Raw genomic sequence first — 20,285 nt, 5'->3', positions numbered from 1 at the left:
AGGAACGTAGTGTGCATGTGCAAGGCTACACCCGCTTAGGAGCAATCAGAGCAGGATGTGGGGCAGACTTGAAAGCATTCCCCAAGTTGCACACAGACCCATCAACACAGGGCAAAAGCCTCAGAAGAACAAGGGGCTTCAACACAACCTGTGATCAAACACTTATTGAACAATAATAAGCTACTCTGACTCAGGGGTAACTCCTAGGAAGCAAGCCTCCTATGATATCATGGATATTCCTGGCAGTCTGGAGAACTGTGCAGATGCCCAAGGCTGTGCCATCTTAGGAGCAGAGTGGGAACTTCCAAACTACCAGCCCTGCCTGAATGTGGGGCAAACAAGTAAAATCCCTGAACTAGAATAGCAATGTCCAAGCTACAGATACAGCCAGTAGTAGAGAGTAAAAATCAACTGGCAAAGGAGCCTTAAGTGCAACTTTAACCAATAATTCGCTTATGCTAACCCAAGAGCAACCCCTAAATAATGAGTGAGAAAACATGGTGGGAAAATATGAGTAAGAAAATCAGAGGCTGCACATTGCAGGGGAAAGGACTTTGCAAAATTAGTTCAGCCAAGTCACTAAGCAAATAAGCAATCAAGCAAACAACAGCAGTGATACTGGTAGTGATACTGATGCTACAACAAATAGTTGTAGTTGAGACATGGAAATAAATAGAAAGGTATGACCCATAAACAGGGGAAAAATAGGAAATAGAAAATGCCTTTTATGGGTCCCAGATGATGTATTTAGCAGACAAAGACTCCAAAGCAATATTACAAATACATTCAAAAAAACAAAGGAAACCATGCCTAAAGAATGAAAGTATAATGACAGTGTCTCATCATATAGAGAATATTAAGAGAATTTTTTTAATTAAATGGAAATTCTGGAGTTGAAAAGTATAATAAACCAAATGAAAATTATTTTAACTGGAAGAAGATAAAAATCAGTGAATTTGAAGATAGATCAATAGATACTATACAAGCTGAAGAACAGAAAGAAAAAACAATAAAAAAATGAGCAGAGCTTAAGAGAATTGGAGGACATGATTAAGCACACCAGATAATATAGGCAATGGGAATAACAAGGAGAGGAGAGCAAAAGAGATAGCAAAAATATTCTAAGATACAATAGCCACAAATTTCTCAAATTAATGAAAAACATTAAGCTACACATTCAAGAAATTCAATAAAGTCCAAGTAGAATAAACACAAAGCAGTCCACATCCAGACATATCATGATTGAAATGCTGAAAGACAAAAAGAAAAAGAAGATCTTGAAAGAAATAAGGGAAAATAACTCATCACAATGGAACCCCAGTAAGATTAATAGTTGACTTCTCATCAGAAATATTGGAGAACAGAAGGCAATAGGGCAACACATTCAAAGTGCAGAAAGTAAAAACCTGTCAATGAACAATCTTATATCCAGCAAAACTATCTTTCAGAAACCAAGGTGAAACACATTCCCAAATAAACAAAAATTGAGAATTTTTTGCCAGAAGATCTGTCTTAAAAGAACTATCAGAGGAAGTTATGAGGATGAAAGCATGTAAACCAGAGAATACTATGAATCCACACACACATAAAAACAAAGAGCATTCGTAAAGGTAATTATGTAGATAATCCCAAAAGATAGTATAATTGCATATATCTTCTCAACTGATTTAAAAAGAATTGCAAAGAACACTATGTACATAATTGTATTGTTGAGCCTAAAACATACTGAAATGTAGTACACTTGACAATATCAGTGCGAGAGGCAGTTGTATTGTTGTGAGGTCTTGTATTGGAGTGAGGAAATGACACTAAATAGGAATTCAAATCCACAGGAAGAAATGAAGAGAACCAGAAGGGAAAGAGGTTGAGAAGACAGATTATATATCAGCTAAAGAACAAGAGATATTAGAAAAAATATAAATGTTTGTTCTTTTATCTTCTTTTTAGACATGTCCTCACAATTGCTTATGACTAGCAACTGGTCCCTTTTCCATGCTTACAAAAGTTCACTTACAAAGACAAAGGGCAAGATTTATAATAAAAGTTAAGGCATGTTCGTGTGTGTGTGTGTGTGTGTGTGTGTGTGTGTGTGTTGTAGGGAGGGAGCATACAAGCTAAAATAAGCCTCTTGAATCATTACAGTACATAATCTTGCCAGGTGCTATGGTTAATGCAATAAGGAAAACATTATTCTGGGATTTAATGTTTTAATTAATTAATAAGGTACTATTTATTAGTGTTCCTTGCATATTGATTTCCCTGGCATGCAGTAATTGGGATCTTTACTATTATTTGTTTGGTTACATCTTCCCTACTTTCAATATTCATACATCAGTGCTCATGGAGAGGAAGTCTCCTCCATTTAAGATGCTATCTTTGTTCTAGTCCCCAAATTTTCTGTCTTATTAAAAAAATTTGGGTTTTGGCTTCATAAATGCTCAACTCATACCTTATGGCTAAGCTATATAAAATCTTTTACATACTGAGTTTTAAAATGGGGATAGTGTTACCTAACTGGTATAGTGCCATAGTTCTGGAATCAGTCCAAAATTTAATCTTGGTTTTTCCATATACTGTCTATGTATTATGTATCTCTAGTTGAGTGAGTGGTCTCAAACACATCATAATACACCTACTTCATAGGGTTATTTTTCATTTTAAACAGAAATACATAGGAAACAAGCATAGCAGATGTTTAATACAATGTTTATTACCTTAAGGCTTAAATGTGAGTGGGGAGGATGCAGAGAACAGAGGGTTGTGACCAGAATAGAATTTATTTTAGAGGACAGTTAGAAAGTAGGATGAGTTAGTACAGTGGTTACATATTATACCTTGTAAAATCTTGTAATCTAGGTAGAAGTGCCTAAAATATGGCAGGCACTGAGAATGTAAAAGTTAAGAGGGAAAAACATGATTTTTGCTGTTCTGCTACTTACACACCATTGAGGAAGATAAACATGAATTAGATTATCACACAAACAAAACACAAAATTCATCTGATGTAAGGATAGCTATGTGGTATGATAAGAACATTTAATAAGGAGATTTTTCTAGCAGAGAGGCCCGAACAGACTTTCTTGAGAGCTGAAGAATAAAATAGTAATTAATAGATGAAAAGAAGAAGATAGAACATACTGGGAAGAGGAAATAACTTTTAAAAGCTTTCAGTCAAGAAAAGTAAGGGAGTATGAGAGACTCAAATTAGGACAGGGAGAGGAAAGTAAAGAAAGTGAAAGAGGGAACAAAGTATAAGATGAGGCTAAGTGAGAAAAGCTAGTAGAATCATGTAGGAAGAATTAGGTAGATTAGGGAGATATTTAGGATTTAGACATAAAAATCGACAGAACATACTGATGAATTGGATGTAGGAAATGAGGAAAGAATTTTTGCAGATCATTCCTAGGTTTCTGGCTTGTAGAAATTAAGGATGGATTTCATTCCTGACAGTCTATCTGTTCAATGAATGAAGACCTCTTTTGAGGAGGAAAATCATGGGTTTGGCCTTGTATGTGTTGAGTGTTGAAATATATTCAAGGTATTCAAGTGTAAATGTCAAGAAGGTAGTTGAATATATGGCTGTAATGTGCTAAATAATTGACTTATTGGTAGTAAATATAACTGTAAGATTTGGGTGAGCTTATTTGGGAAATAAAATGTACAATGAAGAAAGATGAGGGCTTAGGACCAGAGGTTGAGGACCAATAGCTGGGTTGAGGAGGGTGAACTTACAAAGGAGACTGAGAAGGTATAGCCAGAGGGATAAAAGTAGAACCAGGAAAATGTGATGTCCTAAAATGGAAAAGAAAAGAAAAAAGGGTCATTGTGAAGTCTACTTAGGAGTGGAATAAATGAGAGCTGAAAAATGTCTAATTTATTGGTAAGAGTTTATTGGCAACCTTTTCAAGAGCTGTTTTGGTGGTGTAATGGGGACAGAAGCCAGATTGGAATAGGTTGAGATGTGAATGGATGGAGTAATTCTCCAGGGATCTCTTGTACTAAGAGCTTTTGTTTAGGATTGTTTTTTCAAGGATAGTTGTTGTTAAGTAAATAGACTTGGAAGATAGGGTTACTGTCTCCTTCTGGAACAGAAAGCAATTTTGTTTGCTGTCCAGTATAATAAAGATAATATCTCCCTCTGGGACAAAGGCCAGACAGGTTTGCCTATAGCCCAAAATAAAAGATTAGAATTCTCAAAGTTCAGAGTTCCTCAGCTGTGATACAAACCCATTGCCTGCAGCATCTACCTGTGCCCCTCTGTATCACCCTATGGGACTTAGGAGGAAAGGGGAACCAGCATCAACATGAAACTCATGCTGCTTCCTGTGGCCTGAAAAATAAAGTCCTTGTCTCTAACCTAAGAGTCTTATGTCTTCTACCAGCATCCATGAAACTGTGATAGGTTAATGTGTTAACCTGTAGGTAGTCAGGGTAAAATGTCAGTCTCTTATAGTTCTTGACAACCATGAAAAAATGGGAATAAGCCAAGTGAATTGTTTCAAATAGTTGGGCTATGAAAGAGACAAGGCAAAACTAATAGGGGATGTGGCATGGAGGGAGTCTTTTATTAAGGGGTTAAGATCTAAGCATGTACAAATAGTAATGAGGAGCCCTTGAAAGGGAGAGATTGAATATATATGAGACAAAGGATAATGGAAGAGGGATAATCTAGGCTAGGAAAAGATCCTACACATAGGTAAGAGGAATTAGACATAGAAAAAGGAACACTTCCTCATTTCTTTATGAGTAACAAAAGAGAATGGAGAAAGAGCGACATAAACTGAAGTGGCTGTTACATTTAGTATCACAAAGTTAAGGAAGCTCTTTTCTGACTACTCTCTTTTCCCTGAGAAGTAGGTAGTCAGATAAAATGCTAGAGGAGGGGAATAGAAAAAGAGAGGAGCAGGAGATTTGAAAGAAAGAGGAGGCTTGAAATAGTCTATGGGGAGAGCAGAAAAAAATGAGCTGAGCAGAGAAATGAAGTAGGAGTTCAGGGTATTTTAAGATCTTATTAGGGGCTAATGGCTATAAACTAGTGGTACCAGTATACCCAATAGTATGACTTTCTCTAGCATCCTCAGGTACAGGCAGAGAAAATAGTTAAGCTCCTCTAAAATTAAGGTTTTGCCCAATGAAACAATGAAGTTTAAAATGTTATTGAAATTCTGGGCCATAGCAAGAGAAGAAAGGAACAGGCTTAGCTAGTGGATTGAGAGAATTTGTACATCAGTGGACTACAAGCCCAGTGTAGTTGGAAAGAGTCATTGGGAGTAGTTGAATAAACAAGTTGAAAGGGGAAGAAGTTGCAGCAAGAAGATTTAGGAGTTGTATTCATTCATTCACTAGTTCTTTCATCCATTCAATAAACCTCAATTCACATAACAGTATGTGCTATCTAAAAATTATTTTCCTCTTGCTTGGTATGCCTCTTGAGATGTGTAAATTTACCTGCCTAGGTATGATTTCCTTGGGTTTACATTATTGAGACTGATCCTTCTTGACAGCTAGGGAAGGCCAACCAAAAGTAGCAAGGAGAAATCAGCATTTTAGTTTTATACTGTGTTCTCTGAATGCAGTAAATAACCATTTATCCACTTGTTCTTATGGTAGTTGTTAAAAACAACACTTAGAAAGTTATATCTAAAAATTTCTACTTGGATAACCACCATTAATTGCTGTTTTTAACATTATTAATACATTTGTCATGTTAGTTGTTGCTAGTAACAGTAAATCCAAGTTTAATGAGGAAATGGCTGAGTACTATAAAAAAGAATACAAGCTTTAGAAGTAACTATCAATACTTACTGTAAAAAAATGGATATTAAATGCCATAATGAATGTAAAGTGCTTAACACAAAATTTAGCATATAGTACACATTCAATTAATAGTGTCTATTATTTTTATCATGGTCATCATCATTATCATCATCATCCATGTTCAAAATTCTTGATTCCAACTGAAAAAATTTCAACTTCTACTGGATTTTGCAAAATAGGAATTTATTGGCTCATGTAATTAAAAAGACCAAAGGTAGATGCACTAGCTGTATTCAAGTATTGACACTATATTGACAATATCATTTCCTGGCTTTATATTGGCTTCATTTATAGCAAGTTTTCCCCTCATGAGAATAAGATGCCCTGTATCTTATCAGCTAACCAATAGCAGTGAAAGAAAAAGTGTCTCTTTTTTAATAGTTGCAGCAATGGGGTGCCTGGGTGGCTCAGTTGCTTGATTATCCTACTTCAGCTCTCACAACTCGTGAGTTCGAGCCCCACGTCTGGCTCTGTGCTGACAGCTCAGAGCCTGGAGCCTGCTTCGGATTCTGTGTCTCCCGCTCTCTCTCTCTCTCTCCCCTCCTCTGCTCATGCACTCTGTGTGTGTGTGTGTCAAAAATAAATAAACATTAAAAAAATAGTTGCAGCAGAAGTCTTAGAGTTGTTCCATTGGCCTATCATTGATTACATGTTTATCATATGTCCAAGGAAATGGAATATTCTGATTGGCCTGCCTAGACCTGGGGAATGGGGACATCGTCAACCAAACACAGGGACTAAGAGTAGATTGGGGATGGTTTTTCCATAGTTAAGTCAAGGTACTGCTACCAGAAAAAAGATGTAATAAATACCAAACAGGCAAAATAGCAGATTTCCAATCCTGCACATGTAATCCTGTGCAGTAATACAAATGTAATACTTCAAACAGGAAAAGAGTTGAAAGTGAATTTTAAATTGTCACCCACTCAGCAAAAGCCTGTTTATAGAATGTAGCCCGTGTGCTTCTTAAAGTGAATAAACCGAGGTCCTGCCATACTAATATGCACAGATTGTTCCATAGGTAAGGATGTCCATAGAAAACATCCCACCTCAACTTCTGTATAATTAAATTGTCAAAACATTTGAAGAAAAATACAACTGAATTTAATTATCATGAGAAAGATGATCACTAAAGCTGTTAATTATCTCCAGCAACATGGTACAACAGAAAGAGAAGTAAACATCATAAAATATAAATCTACCAAAAATATAATAATAATAATATTTACCGCATATTGAATGATTAGTGTGTGTATTCTAAAAGCTTTTTATCCATTTCTTCATTTTATTACCGATTCTATAAGGTAAGTATTATGTTCCTTTTATACATGGGGAAACTGAGGGTCAGTGATTAAATAATTTGCCTTGAATGTGTGCAGAGCAACATATGAGTCTGTTCTATTTGCTTCCAAAGCCTGTATTATTGTTAGTAGCCTGATGACTTAACCTCATATTCCTTCTTTCTAAAGTAGGGGATTTCGATTTATTTATCTTTAAGGATACTTACTTCTTAAAACTCCCATGATTTGGGGCACCTAGGTGGCTCAGTTGGTTGAGTGACCGACTGTTGCTTTCAGCTCAGGTCATGAACTTACAGTTCGTGGGTTCGAGCCCTGTGTGGGGCTCTGCACTGCCAGGGCAGGGCCTGCTTGGAATTATTTCTCCCTCTCTCCCTGCCCCTCCCCAGCTCTTGCTTCCTCTTTCCCTCTCAAAATAAATAAATTAACTTAAAAATATCCTATGATTATGTAAAGGTTCACCTTTAATTTCCCATCATTAATTTTGTGTATCTTTTAAGAAGGTCTTGAAACAATTTTATCACCTCATTATTTTTTTTAAGTTTATTTATTTTTGAGAGAGAGAGCACGTGCGCACTCAAAAAAGCAGGGAGGGATAGAGAGAAGGAGAGACAGAATCCCAAGCAGGCTGCGCACCGTCAGTGCAGAGCCTGTTGTGGGGCTCAAAGCCACGAACCGTGAGATCATGACCTGAGCCAAGATCAAGAGTTGGACACTTAACCAGGTACGCCACTGAGGCACCCCAACCTTTTTATTTTAATGTAAATCTTAAATCATAAAAAATAATGACTATTTTGGTAAAAAAAAAAAAAAACACTTCAGTGTGCATGCATATCATAGTACTATTGTACAATCATGAAGGAAACTGTGCTTTTGCCAAATCTTTCATCAGGACCTCACATACAAAGAAAAAAATTTGCCAAATACACAAAGTGACTAATGTTAGAAGAGAGGGAAAAGCACCACCTGAATTTCTGCACTGGTGTACCATTTTATGTATGGAGTGTTTTGTTTGGTTGATTTTTGGGTTTTGTTGTTGCTGTTGTTGCCAAGTATATCTCTGCATTCTTGCTTGGACTCTTTTTCCACATTTGTTTTTTTGCTTGTTTTCTTTAGCCAAGACAGCAGAAGAGATGATTTATTGTACATGTGTTACATTCAGCCACAAATGAAAACAGAATTAGTCCCGAAAGTCACAGACAGGTCCAGGGCAAAGAACAAAAACGGACTGTTTTGATATGAGCGAGGCAGGTCTCTCTAAGGTGGTCATTACAATCAACGGCATGCATGGTCTAGATCCATTGAATCAAGCTCTAGAAAGTAGGCATGTAGTCCAACAATTGGTTCCAAGGTCTCTGGCCTCTAGCTTTCCTTATTTCTGCTCCTGTGACTCCGTGGGACCACAGGATAGTGGTTTACTTGGACCTCTGCCTCATCTTTCTCCTTTTACGCTTCAGCCTGTGCATTTGCTTCTTCCTCCACTTGGCTCTCACAGCATGGAGGTTTCCGAGAAGATCGTGCTAAGGCCGAGAGATTTGTTTCCACATTTGAGTCTGAATTCTAGTCAATACTGAAAAAGCCATGAAAAATCCACTTAGCTGTTGCAAATAGCTTTGTCTTGTTTAAATTTTTATGTAAGATAAAAATAAAAATTTGAGTAATTTTTTTGCTTGGTAAACTCACTGTAAACTGTGAGAAAAGATGTAAAGCAAAAAGAGATGCTGGTGTTCCTTTCAGTTTGTTAAATGTACTCATTCTGTGAAAAATGAAAACGTGTTACATGGTTTTTCTTTTTTCAGACTTCAAATATGTAAAATTTCTCTGCCAAATAAGCAGCATTAGACAGATGCTAGCTATCAATAATATAATAATAACTAGAAGGAGTGTAGTATAGGGATTCATGGTGAGGGAGTATAGTATAGTTAATAATTAATTACTCTTAATGGAGTAAGAGTGTCTGGATTCATATCACAGCTCCTTCATTCACTAAGAATAAGTCAATAACCAGACATTTAATACCTGTGAAATTTAGTTTCCTTATCTGCAAATGAGGGAAAATAATAACGCCTCCACAGTTTGTAGAAAGATCAAACAAGATAATGCTTGTAAAGCACAGTGCGTGGCACACAGTAGGCACTTAGTGTGAGCTTTTCTACACCATAAATAATACTGCCACTACTATTACTCTGAAAATTATAAGCATGTGAGAGGGAGTCAAGGACTCAAGAACTCATCTGTTTATATTACTCTCTACTATTAAAATACAATGGTTTGGCTAGTAGCTACTATATCTTGTAATCTAGTCTAGAATTTATTTATAAATATTTGAACAAATTCACAACTGTACTCATGGAGGAATAAAATATTTGATGTTACATGTAAGTTTTGTTTATTTTGTGTGGGTATTTCCTAATATTTTGTTATTATAAAATATTTCTGTGGTTAATTCAACAAATATTTATTATTAATAGGCCAGTCACAATACAATATACTAAATACTAATGTAAAAATTCATAAGACACGGCCTTTCCCGTCCTATCAAAGCTAGTGACAGGAAATAGATATACAAAGAAATAATTTTATAATAAAATATTGTGGTAGGCAGAATAATGCCTCCCCAAAGATGTCCATATCTTAATCCTTAGAATTTGTGAATATGATAACCCACATGGCAAAAGAGATTTTGCAGGTGTGATTAAATTTAAGGACCTTGAGATGGGGAGATTATTCTGGATTGTCCCATTGGGCTCGACCTGATCACATGGGTCCTTAAAACCAGAGAACCTTTCCCTACTGAGATCAGAGAGAAAAGTTAACTACAGAAGAATGGTCAGAAAAACTGCAACATTGCTGGTTTTGAAGATGCAGGAAGGGGGTCGAAGCCAAGGAATATGGATAGCCTTTAGGAGCTGGTAAAGGTAGGCAACTAGATTCTCTCCTAGAACCTCTAGAAAGAAATGCAGTCCTGCTGAGATTAAACTACAGAACTATAAGTTGATAAATTTTTGTTGTTTTAAGCCACTAAGTTTATAGCAATTTCTTTTATATATATATTTCTTTATATATACTTATTTGTTGGTTATTTATTTATTTATTTATTTCATATATATATTTCTTTTATATTTATTTTTTTATTTTTTTATTTTTTGTTTATTTTCTGTGAGACAGAGCACAAGCAGGGGAGGGGCAGATAGAGAAGGAGGCACAGAATCTGAAGCAGGGCAGGCTCCAAGCTCCAAGCAAGTGTTCAGCACAGAGCCCGATGTGGGGCTAGAATCCACGAACCATGAGATCATGACCTGAGCTGTCACTTAGCCGACTGAGCCAGCCAGGCACCCCTACAGTAATTTCTTATAGCAGCAATAGAAAACTAATACAAACACAATAAATTGTTTTTATTTAAGGATTATATGTGAACAAATAGAAAATAGAATCATTTTCCAAATTTGTGTCAGGAGAGCTAAGGAGATATTTCCAAGAATACCTACAAAAGTCATGTTCCAAAGTGGATCACATGCGCTTTCCAAAGCCAGCTTATGGTAGAGGGAAGTTTATTACTCTTAGACTTACTATCGCTGGAGCTGTAGGTGGGGTATGCCTCACCTGAGGAATACGGGCTGGAATAAGGTTCTAGGCTGGAATAAGAAGAAAGAGGATGCTTAATAATATTCAAAACAGAAATACTAACCCCATTAAAATCTATACATTGCTTTGAAATTAATATAATAAAAATAATTTGGAAAATAAAGATCATCTTTTATTTGTCAAGAAGTGAGAAAGGTAGAAAATCTATCAAGATATTGCTCTAATGCTTGCCAGACACATGATCAATTTTCTCCATTTATTCAACAAATATGTATTGAGCTCCTTCTATGTGCTGCTATTCCCAAGACAGCCCCTGCTGTATACTAATATTAGAGGATATCTATCAATGGCCAGCAAAAAACAGATATTGTCCCTATCCTCATGCACAGTGATAGAGACATTCATCAAATAATCACACACACACATTTACACTGATTCAGAATACATTGAAGGAACATTATATAGTGCTATGAGACTGAGTTGAAGCTTAAGCTGAGACTGAATGAAGAGCAGGCATTAACTGAGCAAAGAAGGGAGGGAAGAGTGTGGTAGGCAGAGAAAACAGCAAGTACAAATACGTGGCAGGCAAAAGCACAGCCTGTTTAGGGGCGCCCAGGTAGCTCAGTTGATGAAGCGTCTGACTTCGGCTCAGGTCATGATCTCATAGTTCATGGGTTCAAGCCCCACATCGGGCTCTGTACTGACAGCTCAGAGCCTGGAGCCTGCTTCAGATTCTGTGTCTCCCTCTCTCTCTGCCCCTCCCCTGCTCACACTCTATCTCTCTCTCAAAAAATAAATAAACATTAAAAAAAAAAAAAAGCATAGCCTGTTCAAGAAGTTAAAGACCCATGTGGCTGAAACAGAGAAAGACAAAAGGAGGCTGATGACAGGACGAGGCCAGAGACCCAGAGAGAAGCCAGACTAAGCAGGGCCTCATAGATCATGTTAAAAAGTTTGGTCTTTATCCTGGGGGGGGGGGGGGGGGGGGGGGGGAGGGAGGGGGGGTTGGTGATTGCATTTGCGATTTAAAAGGATCACTTTGGCTGTGGTGTGGTAAATAGCTTATAGGGGAGCTAAAGAATATGTGCAAAAGCAGTTAGGAAACTTGGAATAGTCAAGGCAAGAGATCTTAGTAGATTATTTTGGGATTACAGCAGCAGATGGAATAGCAATATATACAATAAGGAAGTATTTAGAAGGTAAAATAAAAAGGGTATATGTTGATGAGCTTGCTGTAGGGGGGAGGACGAGGGAGGAGTCATGAATGCCTCAGGTTTCTCACAAATCATCCAGACAGTGTAAGTTCTATTGTAAATAAGAATTTGTAAAAAATTACTGAATTGAATTTACTTTTGATATCTGTATGAAACAGACCAGAAAAAGCAAAATTCTGTTCCTTGTTGTGGTGGTTTTGTAACTTTACATGTATTTCATTTTATCTACCATATCCACTACTCAAATCATAATATATTTCTTTCTTCATACAATTTTCCTAATTTTAATGTATCGTAGTAATTCTATGTAACTAACCCAACTTACCAGTTTTGTAAGCTTAAAAAAAAAATCATTAAATCTGCTAATTGATGGAAAGAAGGGAGAGATCAAACTAATCAATTATAACCATGCAGGTCTTTATCTCAACTACTGAATCTACAGTGGAGTACTGATGGCAACTACTACTTGACCTCAGGAACCAACTGTTAAATTCTCAGGAACGTTGTAAGCTAGCTGTTAAGGAGCTTGAAAGTGAGCGCAGCAGGAGCACTAGCTACAGAAACTGGAAAACACTACAAAACTGGCAAACAATTCAAATTAGAAATCCACCTACCCCAACTCCCACCCCCCACAAAGCCTTATGAAACACTTACCAGCACACCAATGTTTGTACCTCTTAGAATTGTGGTATTTGAGATGGGTATTCTGGATATAGAAAATACTGTGATAAGATTGACTATAATCTCACTGATTTAAAAATGTTGCAGGAGGGGGGCGCCTGGGTGGCTTAGTCGGTTGAGCATCCGACGTTGGCTCAGGTCATTGAGCCTGGAGCCTGCTTCAGATTCTGTGTCTCCCTCTCTCTCTGCCCCTCCCCGGCTCACACTCTATCTCTCTCTCAAAAAACAAATAAACATTAAAAAAAAAAAAAAAGCATAGCCTGTTTGAACTCACAGCTGGTGAGTTCAAGCCCCGCGTCGGGCTCTGTGCTGACAGCTCAGCCTGGAACCTGCTTCGGATTCTGTGTCTCCCTCTCTCTCTGCCCCTGACCCACTCACATTCTGTCTCTGTCTCTCTCTCTGTCTCTCTCCCTTTCAAAAATAAATAAGCATTTAAAAAATAAAAATAAAAATGCTGGGTGTCTGGGTGGCTAAGTCAGTTAAGCCTCCGACTCTTGATTTCAGCTCAGGATCTTGCAGACGGTCGGTTGGTCATAAGATCAGGCCTGGGTCGAGCTCCACTGGGTGTCGGCCCGCTTAAGATTCTCTCTCCTTCTCCCTCTGTCTTTCCCGTGAGACTGTATGCGTACTCTCTCAAAAAAACAAATAAATAAAATATGCTGCCTATTTTCCACATTCTTAAATGTTTTTCCTTTAGGATTGTTTGAAACCCATCTAATTCATTGCTGAATATCTTGGATGTTTCCACAGAACTTCATTTGTGAAGATATGCCACTTTAAGCATTCTTCTAATTTTTATTTTTTTCTTTCCTTTAGATTGCCCAGATTAAGAAGTGCTGCAGTAAAGTGGCAAAATTTTAGTAATTATTGAATCTGGCTCTAGGTGTATAGGAGATCAGAGTACCATTTTTCTCTAATTTTGTGTGTGCTTGAAGTTTTTCATATTAAAATCAGAAGCAGGCTGCAGCAGCCACATCTTGCCCAACCCAGTCCTTACTGGATCTTTCACTTCCTGTCTCAATCCCAACAGGTATTCTCAGGATCTGAGCTGATGTGATCCATTGCTGCCTCCCCATCTGGCCTCTAGGAGTTAACTAATTCCTTATTTTGATTTAAGTCTTGCAACACCTACTTCTTCCCCGAAAAACCCACAAGCAGTCTGTAGAAAAATTTAAAGTAAATCTTCAGAAAGAACCATACCAGATTAGGGTAATTTCTTTGTACTACAACCACAAAAATACTGAAAAAAAAAAGTCTTAAAAATCTTCAGTAACCACAGAAAACCCCAAAGTACAACGAGTGCACAGATTAAAAGAAATTGGAAAAAGTAAAAAAGAAAACAAAAAACTTTAATAGAAAGTGAAAAAGAGGCCAGAAATGCTATCAACAATGCAAGACACTTGAGGAGTAGAGAGAAGTGGGGGACCAGAAAAATTATAAACTAAATCAAGTAGTCTTCAAGTTCTGTCCTAAAGAAAAGAAGGGCTTGATCTCAGGCAAGAGCGAGACTTTTTTTTTCTTTTATAATATAGTATATTATTTATGGAACACAAAACAATATGAGAAGCTGAGAAACATAAAATTCACCTAGTCACAGCACATCAGTGACATTTTCTTGGGAGTTGGCTTCCAGGTGGACTTTCGGACTTCTTGTACAAATGTATTCCAATTTGAAAACTTTGTCTCTTCTGATGGGATTAATAAGAGGCGCTTAGGATGTTCGTAGAATTTGGACAAGAGAGTATGCAAGGCCCTACACTGAGGTCTCCTTAGCTAGGGCTAAGAATGAAAGATCACAGCAGTAATGGCTGAGGATTGCTCAACGGTAGCAATAAGACTTGCTCAAGTCAGCTGAGTCTAGGTTCCTTAAAGTCTTAGTGTCAAGGGAATGGACTAAACAGCTTACTTACACAAGACAGAGCAATCTGAGGCCCTGCCTCAAAACAGGAGATTGGTAGAAAGGTGATTTTGAAATCATGGTAAATGATAAAGGCAGTACAAACATGATTCCTCATTTAGGGACCTGTCTTTTATAATCCCAGGAAACTAGAAAATGAAGGGAAATGAATCAGCTCCCTCCTTAATCTTATAAATCAGTGTTCTGGTAGTTGAGGGTCCAATGTTAATTCTACAGAAATCAATAAATTAGTGCTTTCCATATTCTTGAGAGTGCGCACACTCATAGTTGTTTTATATGTCAATGAAAAGGAAGACTCCCAAATATTTATTGAGTGATTATCAGAAGAATGCCCAGTACTTTGGGAGAATGATTATTATTGGGAGTCACTATTCTTAAGGACCTTCATTATTCTTAAGGACCTTCCCATGGGGGAGCCTGGGTGTCTCAGTCAATTGAGCATCTGATTCTTGATTTTGGCTCAGGTCATGGATCCCAGGGTCATGGGATCAAGCCCCACATCAGCATCTGTGCTGAGCATGGAACCTGCTTAAGATTCTCTCTCTTTCTCTGCCCCTCTCCCCAACTCACTTACACTCTATCTCTAAAAAAAAAATTTTTTTAAAAGGAACCTCATCTATTTCTCATTTTATGTTTTGTGGTTTTTTGTTTTTGTTTTAAAGGATATTGAAGAATCACAAAACCACACTGGCGAGCCTGTTGGAGATGACTACAAAAAGATGGGAACACTTTTTGGTGAACTGAACAAAAACCTCATCAACATGGGCTTCACAAGGATGTATTTTGGAGAACGAATTGTGGAACCAGTAATAGTTATTTTCTTTTGGGTTATGCTCTGGTTCCTTGGTCTACAGGCCCTTGGACTAGTTGCTGTTCTTTGCCTTGTCATTATTTATGTGCAACAGTAAAAAATGGCTAAATAAGCCATTGTTTGACATTTGGTAGCCAGATATGTAATTGGTGAAGTTCTATATTTCACTACATGAAAGCCGAAAAATTTGCCTTGTTTCAAATTATGTGCTGTTTTGTAATTAAATTTGTAAGTGGATGTTGTTTAAAATTAAACTCAACTCTTAATTATAACAGGGTTGAACATACATTTTGTAGCTTATTCAAAAGTCTTGTTTTACTACTGTAATCTGTGCCCACTTTTAAATACCCCTCCCTATTCCCATGCCAAGTCTTAATACCACCAAAAAGTGGGCAGGAAAAATAACTGGATATGGGATTCAAATCGGGCAATAGAGGTGTTGTAAAGAATTCCAACAAAACATTTTAGAATAAACAGGATGAAACAAGGATATTTAAAATGTTTTAATGGTAGATTTTCCCCACCCATACCCACCAAATAACCCCATGTTATTTGGGAAATAATTTGGATATCTATGGTTCCTGCTCAGATCAAATCAATATAAATGGTAATTACATATACACTACCTTAAAATTGTGATAAAAATCAGTAAAGCTAGCACATTTTCTAAAGATTGAAAAGAATATATTTATTATGGCTGGTGAAACTTCCCAAGTCCAATGTAACTTTTTTATAATGTAACACTTGGGTCTGGAATCACTTCAGTATATCATTTGAAGTTTTAGACACTTTTGGTGCTAATTACCTTTTGTGAATTTTTTAACTCTCATAAGACATGTCTATTGCTGGCTGTACCCCGTGGTAATGCTGTATTTTCTTGTATCTAACAAGTTGCATATTTTTTTCCTAGAGAGACATTTTCCATGTATTTTTTTCCAGAAATTTACATTTTGTAGTTCTTTTATAACAATTATTCTAAGATTTAAAAAATCTATTTCCTATTTTGGCATGGATTTTTCCCCCAAAATTGATTTATATTATGGCTGAAATTTTTTACTATGCCTTTAAGAAAACAAAAAAAAATCAGTTCATTTTCTTTGATATTTGTATTGGAAAGGTTCAGTATTACAGTATCAAACCAAATGCTTAAATTTGGAATTTAATAGCCAATTGTAATAATATTCCTCTAAGGCTAAAGCCAAGTCAGTAATTGGCCAGTCATGTTATTAGTGTGTCTTAATTCAGTGCTTTGGGATTTTATATTGAAATAAGCATTTCTTTAAATACACTTTAAAAATAGAAAGTGGCTTAGTGATATTTTGGATTTTGTTAAAGAACCTAAAACCTGTACACTTTTGTCTCAAAGACGTTCTATATACATGAAGGAGGGGTACTAAAGATAATTATCTAAAAACTCAAATTAAGTAAGGGGAAAATGGGACAATGGGATATTTTTGTCTTTGGCAAGGCAGTAACTAGAGTATAAAGTGTTTAATATTCCACTTTGTAAAGTTTTTACCCAATCCTGTTTTAAAAATTTATTCTATAAGTTCTCAGCATCTTCCACGCTGAAGCAGAAAACTGATTAAAAAAAATGTTCAAGTTAGATTCTAAAATCAGATAATCCTGAACACAAATATCAATCAGAGGGCACTAAAAAAATATTGTGTATTTGTATAAATACAGACCTTTAAAGTTTGACAAAAAAGGAAGACTTTGTATTATATCATTGTGTTTTTATTGGGTTTGAAATATTTTTATAGTAACCTTTATGAATTTAGCCTAAGTGCAAGTTATTTGAAAAGGTGTCTTCATTTGTGTATAGTAGAATTGTGAGGTTATTAAGAGACATCATGAGATTTTGTATATCTGAATTAAATATTAAAAAGTGCATTCTTTTCTAATGCTACCAAGAATTTTAATTTTCCTTTGGAATATAAAAAAAGATACAGTATGCATAATAATAGCTCTGGTTCCACCAGTGCTAATATTGAAAATATTTTAAAAGTAAGTTTAAATAGTAATTATTTAGTGTACTGCCAATACTATGTATCTATACACTGCTGTTAATAGAGTACATGTTAAATTACATAAACAAATGAGATATTTTGCTACTCTTCCTGCATTTTTGTATTGGTTAGAGCAGTATACCATCATATTGTTTGCTTTGTTAGGGAAAAAACAGACTCTGCTTATTTGATGGAAATAATATATTTTCTTTTATGAAATATAATAGTATGTAGTTAATACTTATACCCTGAAATGAAAAGAAACTGGTCACTTCTTTGGTTCATGGTATAAGGAATTAGATGAAAAATGACTCTCAATCATTTCAATCTCAGATACAAGCCAATTTTAGAAACTGTTACTCCTTATGAATAAAGACACGGAAGTTACAATGCTAAGGTTATTAGATTATTCATGTGTATGTAATTCATACCACAGTTCTCAATTCAAAGGGAAAGGTCAAGATCTACAAATAAACTGACTACACATGAATAGGTCAATTTTCCCGCAAGTAGAAACTCAGTATTTTGTAGAATTCAGTTCCCTCATATCTTAAGCTGTGATCCGCAAGGTAGTTTCCCGTTCCTGGCCACCAGCCAATCACACTTGGTCCAGTAGTGTGCTGGAGCCAGTTTGCACTGACTTGCAAGGGACAGTTGTGTACATCCCCCTAGTTTGCGTTCAGTAACATCAGTTGGTAGCTTGAAATTGTCTGTGAAGGGAGTATTCACATTTACACTATAAAAACTGGCAAACACAACAAATCAGGGCTCTTTTTTTTTTCCTGGCAAGCCAGTTATTAAACATATATCAGCATGCCACCTATTAGCCACTCTAGAGGTCACATCCCCGTTTTGACTTCTATGGATATAAAAGGAAGCATGTTGAGGCAAATCCCCATCAACCAATGTAAAACTGTATTTGGATCTTTTCCATGTGGGAATTATGAATTACGGTTGTCTTCTGACCAACACATCTCTATGTGTTTTGATCAGAGAAAATCCCTCTGGGCTGTCGCTGAGCTGCACGTAACGTTAAAGGCTATCCAAATGATCAGGAAATAAACAGTTATAGAACTGATGGAAGGAAAATTACAGCATAAGGAAAGATTCATTGCGAAGTAGAAAGTTCAAAATAGTCAAAGCTAGATATTGAGGAGTCAAAGGCTATTTGGTTTGTAGATTATATTTAACAGTTATTTTACAAATGTTTACTGATTTTAGGTCATGTTAAATGTTTTTATTGTCAACCCATGTCTTCACAAGGTAAAAGAAGACAAACAATAGAAGACTTTCATACCTGTTAATACTTGTAGTACTAGACTTGGCCAAGGAGAATATAAGGAGAACACAGCCTGTTTTCTCATCACCTTACGCATTGCCTTGAACAATGTCACCACTCCCATGGCATCAGTTACCATTTCATACTAACAGCTCTCCATTCTGTATCTCCAGTTCAGAACACTGTACGAATATAAAATCCATACATTCAATTGCTTGCCCAACATTTGTACTTATTTATCCCTTAGTACCTCTGATTCACTGTATCCAAAAAAACAAAAAAAAAATAAAAAGGAACTCAGGATCCTTTTCCCAAACCTTTTTATCTTTCTGTGTTTCCAATCTCAGCAAGTGATAGTGGTCTCAGAAACTGCCCACATATAACCAGTCACCAAGCCCTGTCTATTTTATTTCCTAAAACAATGTCTTTAATCTTTACGCTTCTCTTGATTCCCAGTATCACTAACTTGGTTCATACCACCTTCATCTCCCTAGATTGCTATCTCAGAATCCTAGGCGGTCTCCCCTGCCTTCGTTTTCCACTCCACAGTCAGGATAATCTTTCTAAACCATAACTCTGATATCTTTGGCCTAAATCTTTTCAATGGCTTCCTGTCGCCATTATGATAAAGTGCTTAATCTGTTTTATAAGGCTCCTCAAGAACTGGTTCTTGTATACTTCATCTCTCCATACTACTACCATCCCTTTCTAAGACTTAGCTTTAGGAATTAGTTTTTCTGTTCCTTGTGAGAGAAGTGCTTACTCACTTCCAGAACTCTGTACATGCTTTAGCTTCTTTATTTAATCCCTCCCCACCAAACTGACCAACACATCCACAGCTTTAAGACCTTTAGACACAATGTCCCCCAGGAAAATTTCTCTGACTCTTAAATCCAGTTTTGATATTTCATGTGCTTTCTGAGAACCCTGTGCTTCCCTTATCAGCACTTGTCATGCTATATTATAACTATAATATAGCTATTATAATAGCTTATTTGTCAGCTTCTTCCTTTAGACAACATACTTCACAAGGGTAGGGAACATGTCTAACTGGTTCATAAATTGCATTGTCAAACACAATGCCTGGCACATAATACATACTCAAAATATTTAGCAGATTAATAAATCACCTTCATTTATTCGTGTACTCCCTATAGTGCATTAACAAAGATTTAGCATTGGTTGTACTTTAGAGTTCTTTAACTCCAAAAGTATGCTTATTGTGCATAAAGAAAGTGAATTGATGTATATGTTATCATTTATAAAGTTTGTTCACTTTTAATGGAAGAATATAGCTGTTATTTGCATATACAGTATTACTACTATTCACTTGCATATTTTTAGGAAACTGTGTGAATTTTCAGTGTTGTACTTGGTAAAATCACTATTTCTCCAGAAAGGATACTTTCGAATGCATATGGTCACTGATGCTACCTAAATTTCATATGTTCCAGTATTTTTCAATAGACTTTTATCTACTAAATTTTAATTTAAAAAAAAAAAACACAGAAGTTGTGAGGAGGAATTCTCAAGTATCTAAGCTTGGGTATTTTAGGCTACAGAATAAATTCACTACTAGAATGTTCTAGTCACCCAGATCATAAATGTTAAATAACATGTATATAAAGTAGTTTGTTATTTTTTCCAATAAATAATACTCTTTCACAACCTTA

General features: G+C 36.2%; 1 protein-coding gene across 1 annotated transcript in view; it reads left to right on the top strand.

The window, feature by feature from the left end:
• FAM241A (family with sequence similarity 241 member A) overlaps window positions 1-20,285 on the top strand; it is a 42,960-nt gene extending 22,675 nt beyond the window's left edge. The window contains exon 2 of the mRNA XM_030313248.1: window positions 15,176-20,285. Coding sequence (XP_030169108.1) covers window positions 15,176-15,421 — 246 coding nt within the window. The 3' untranslated portion in view covers window positions 15,422-20,285. The remainder of the gene's footprint in view (window positions 1-15,175) is intronic.

This window comes from Lynx canadensis, chromosome B1 (genome assembly GCF_007474595.2).
Source record: "Lynx canadensis isolate LIC74 chromosome B1, mLynCan4.pri.v2, whole genome shotgun sequence".
NCBI lineage: Eukaryota > Metazoa > Chordata > Mammalia > Carnivora > Felidae > Lynx > Lynx canadensis.
Note: the sequence above shows the minus strand (reverse complement) of the source record. Positions and strands in the feature narration are given on the sequence as shown.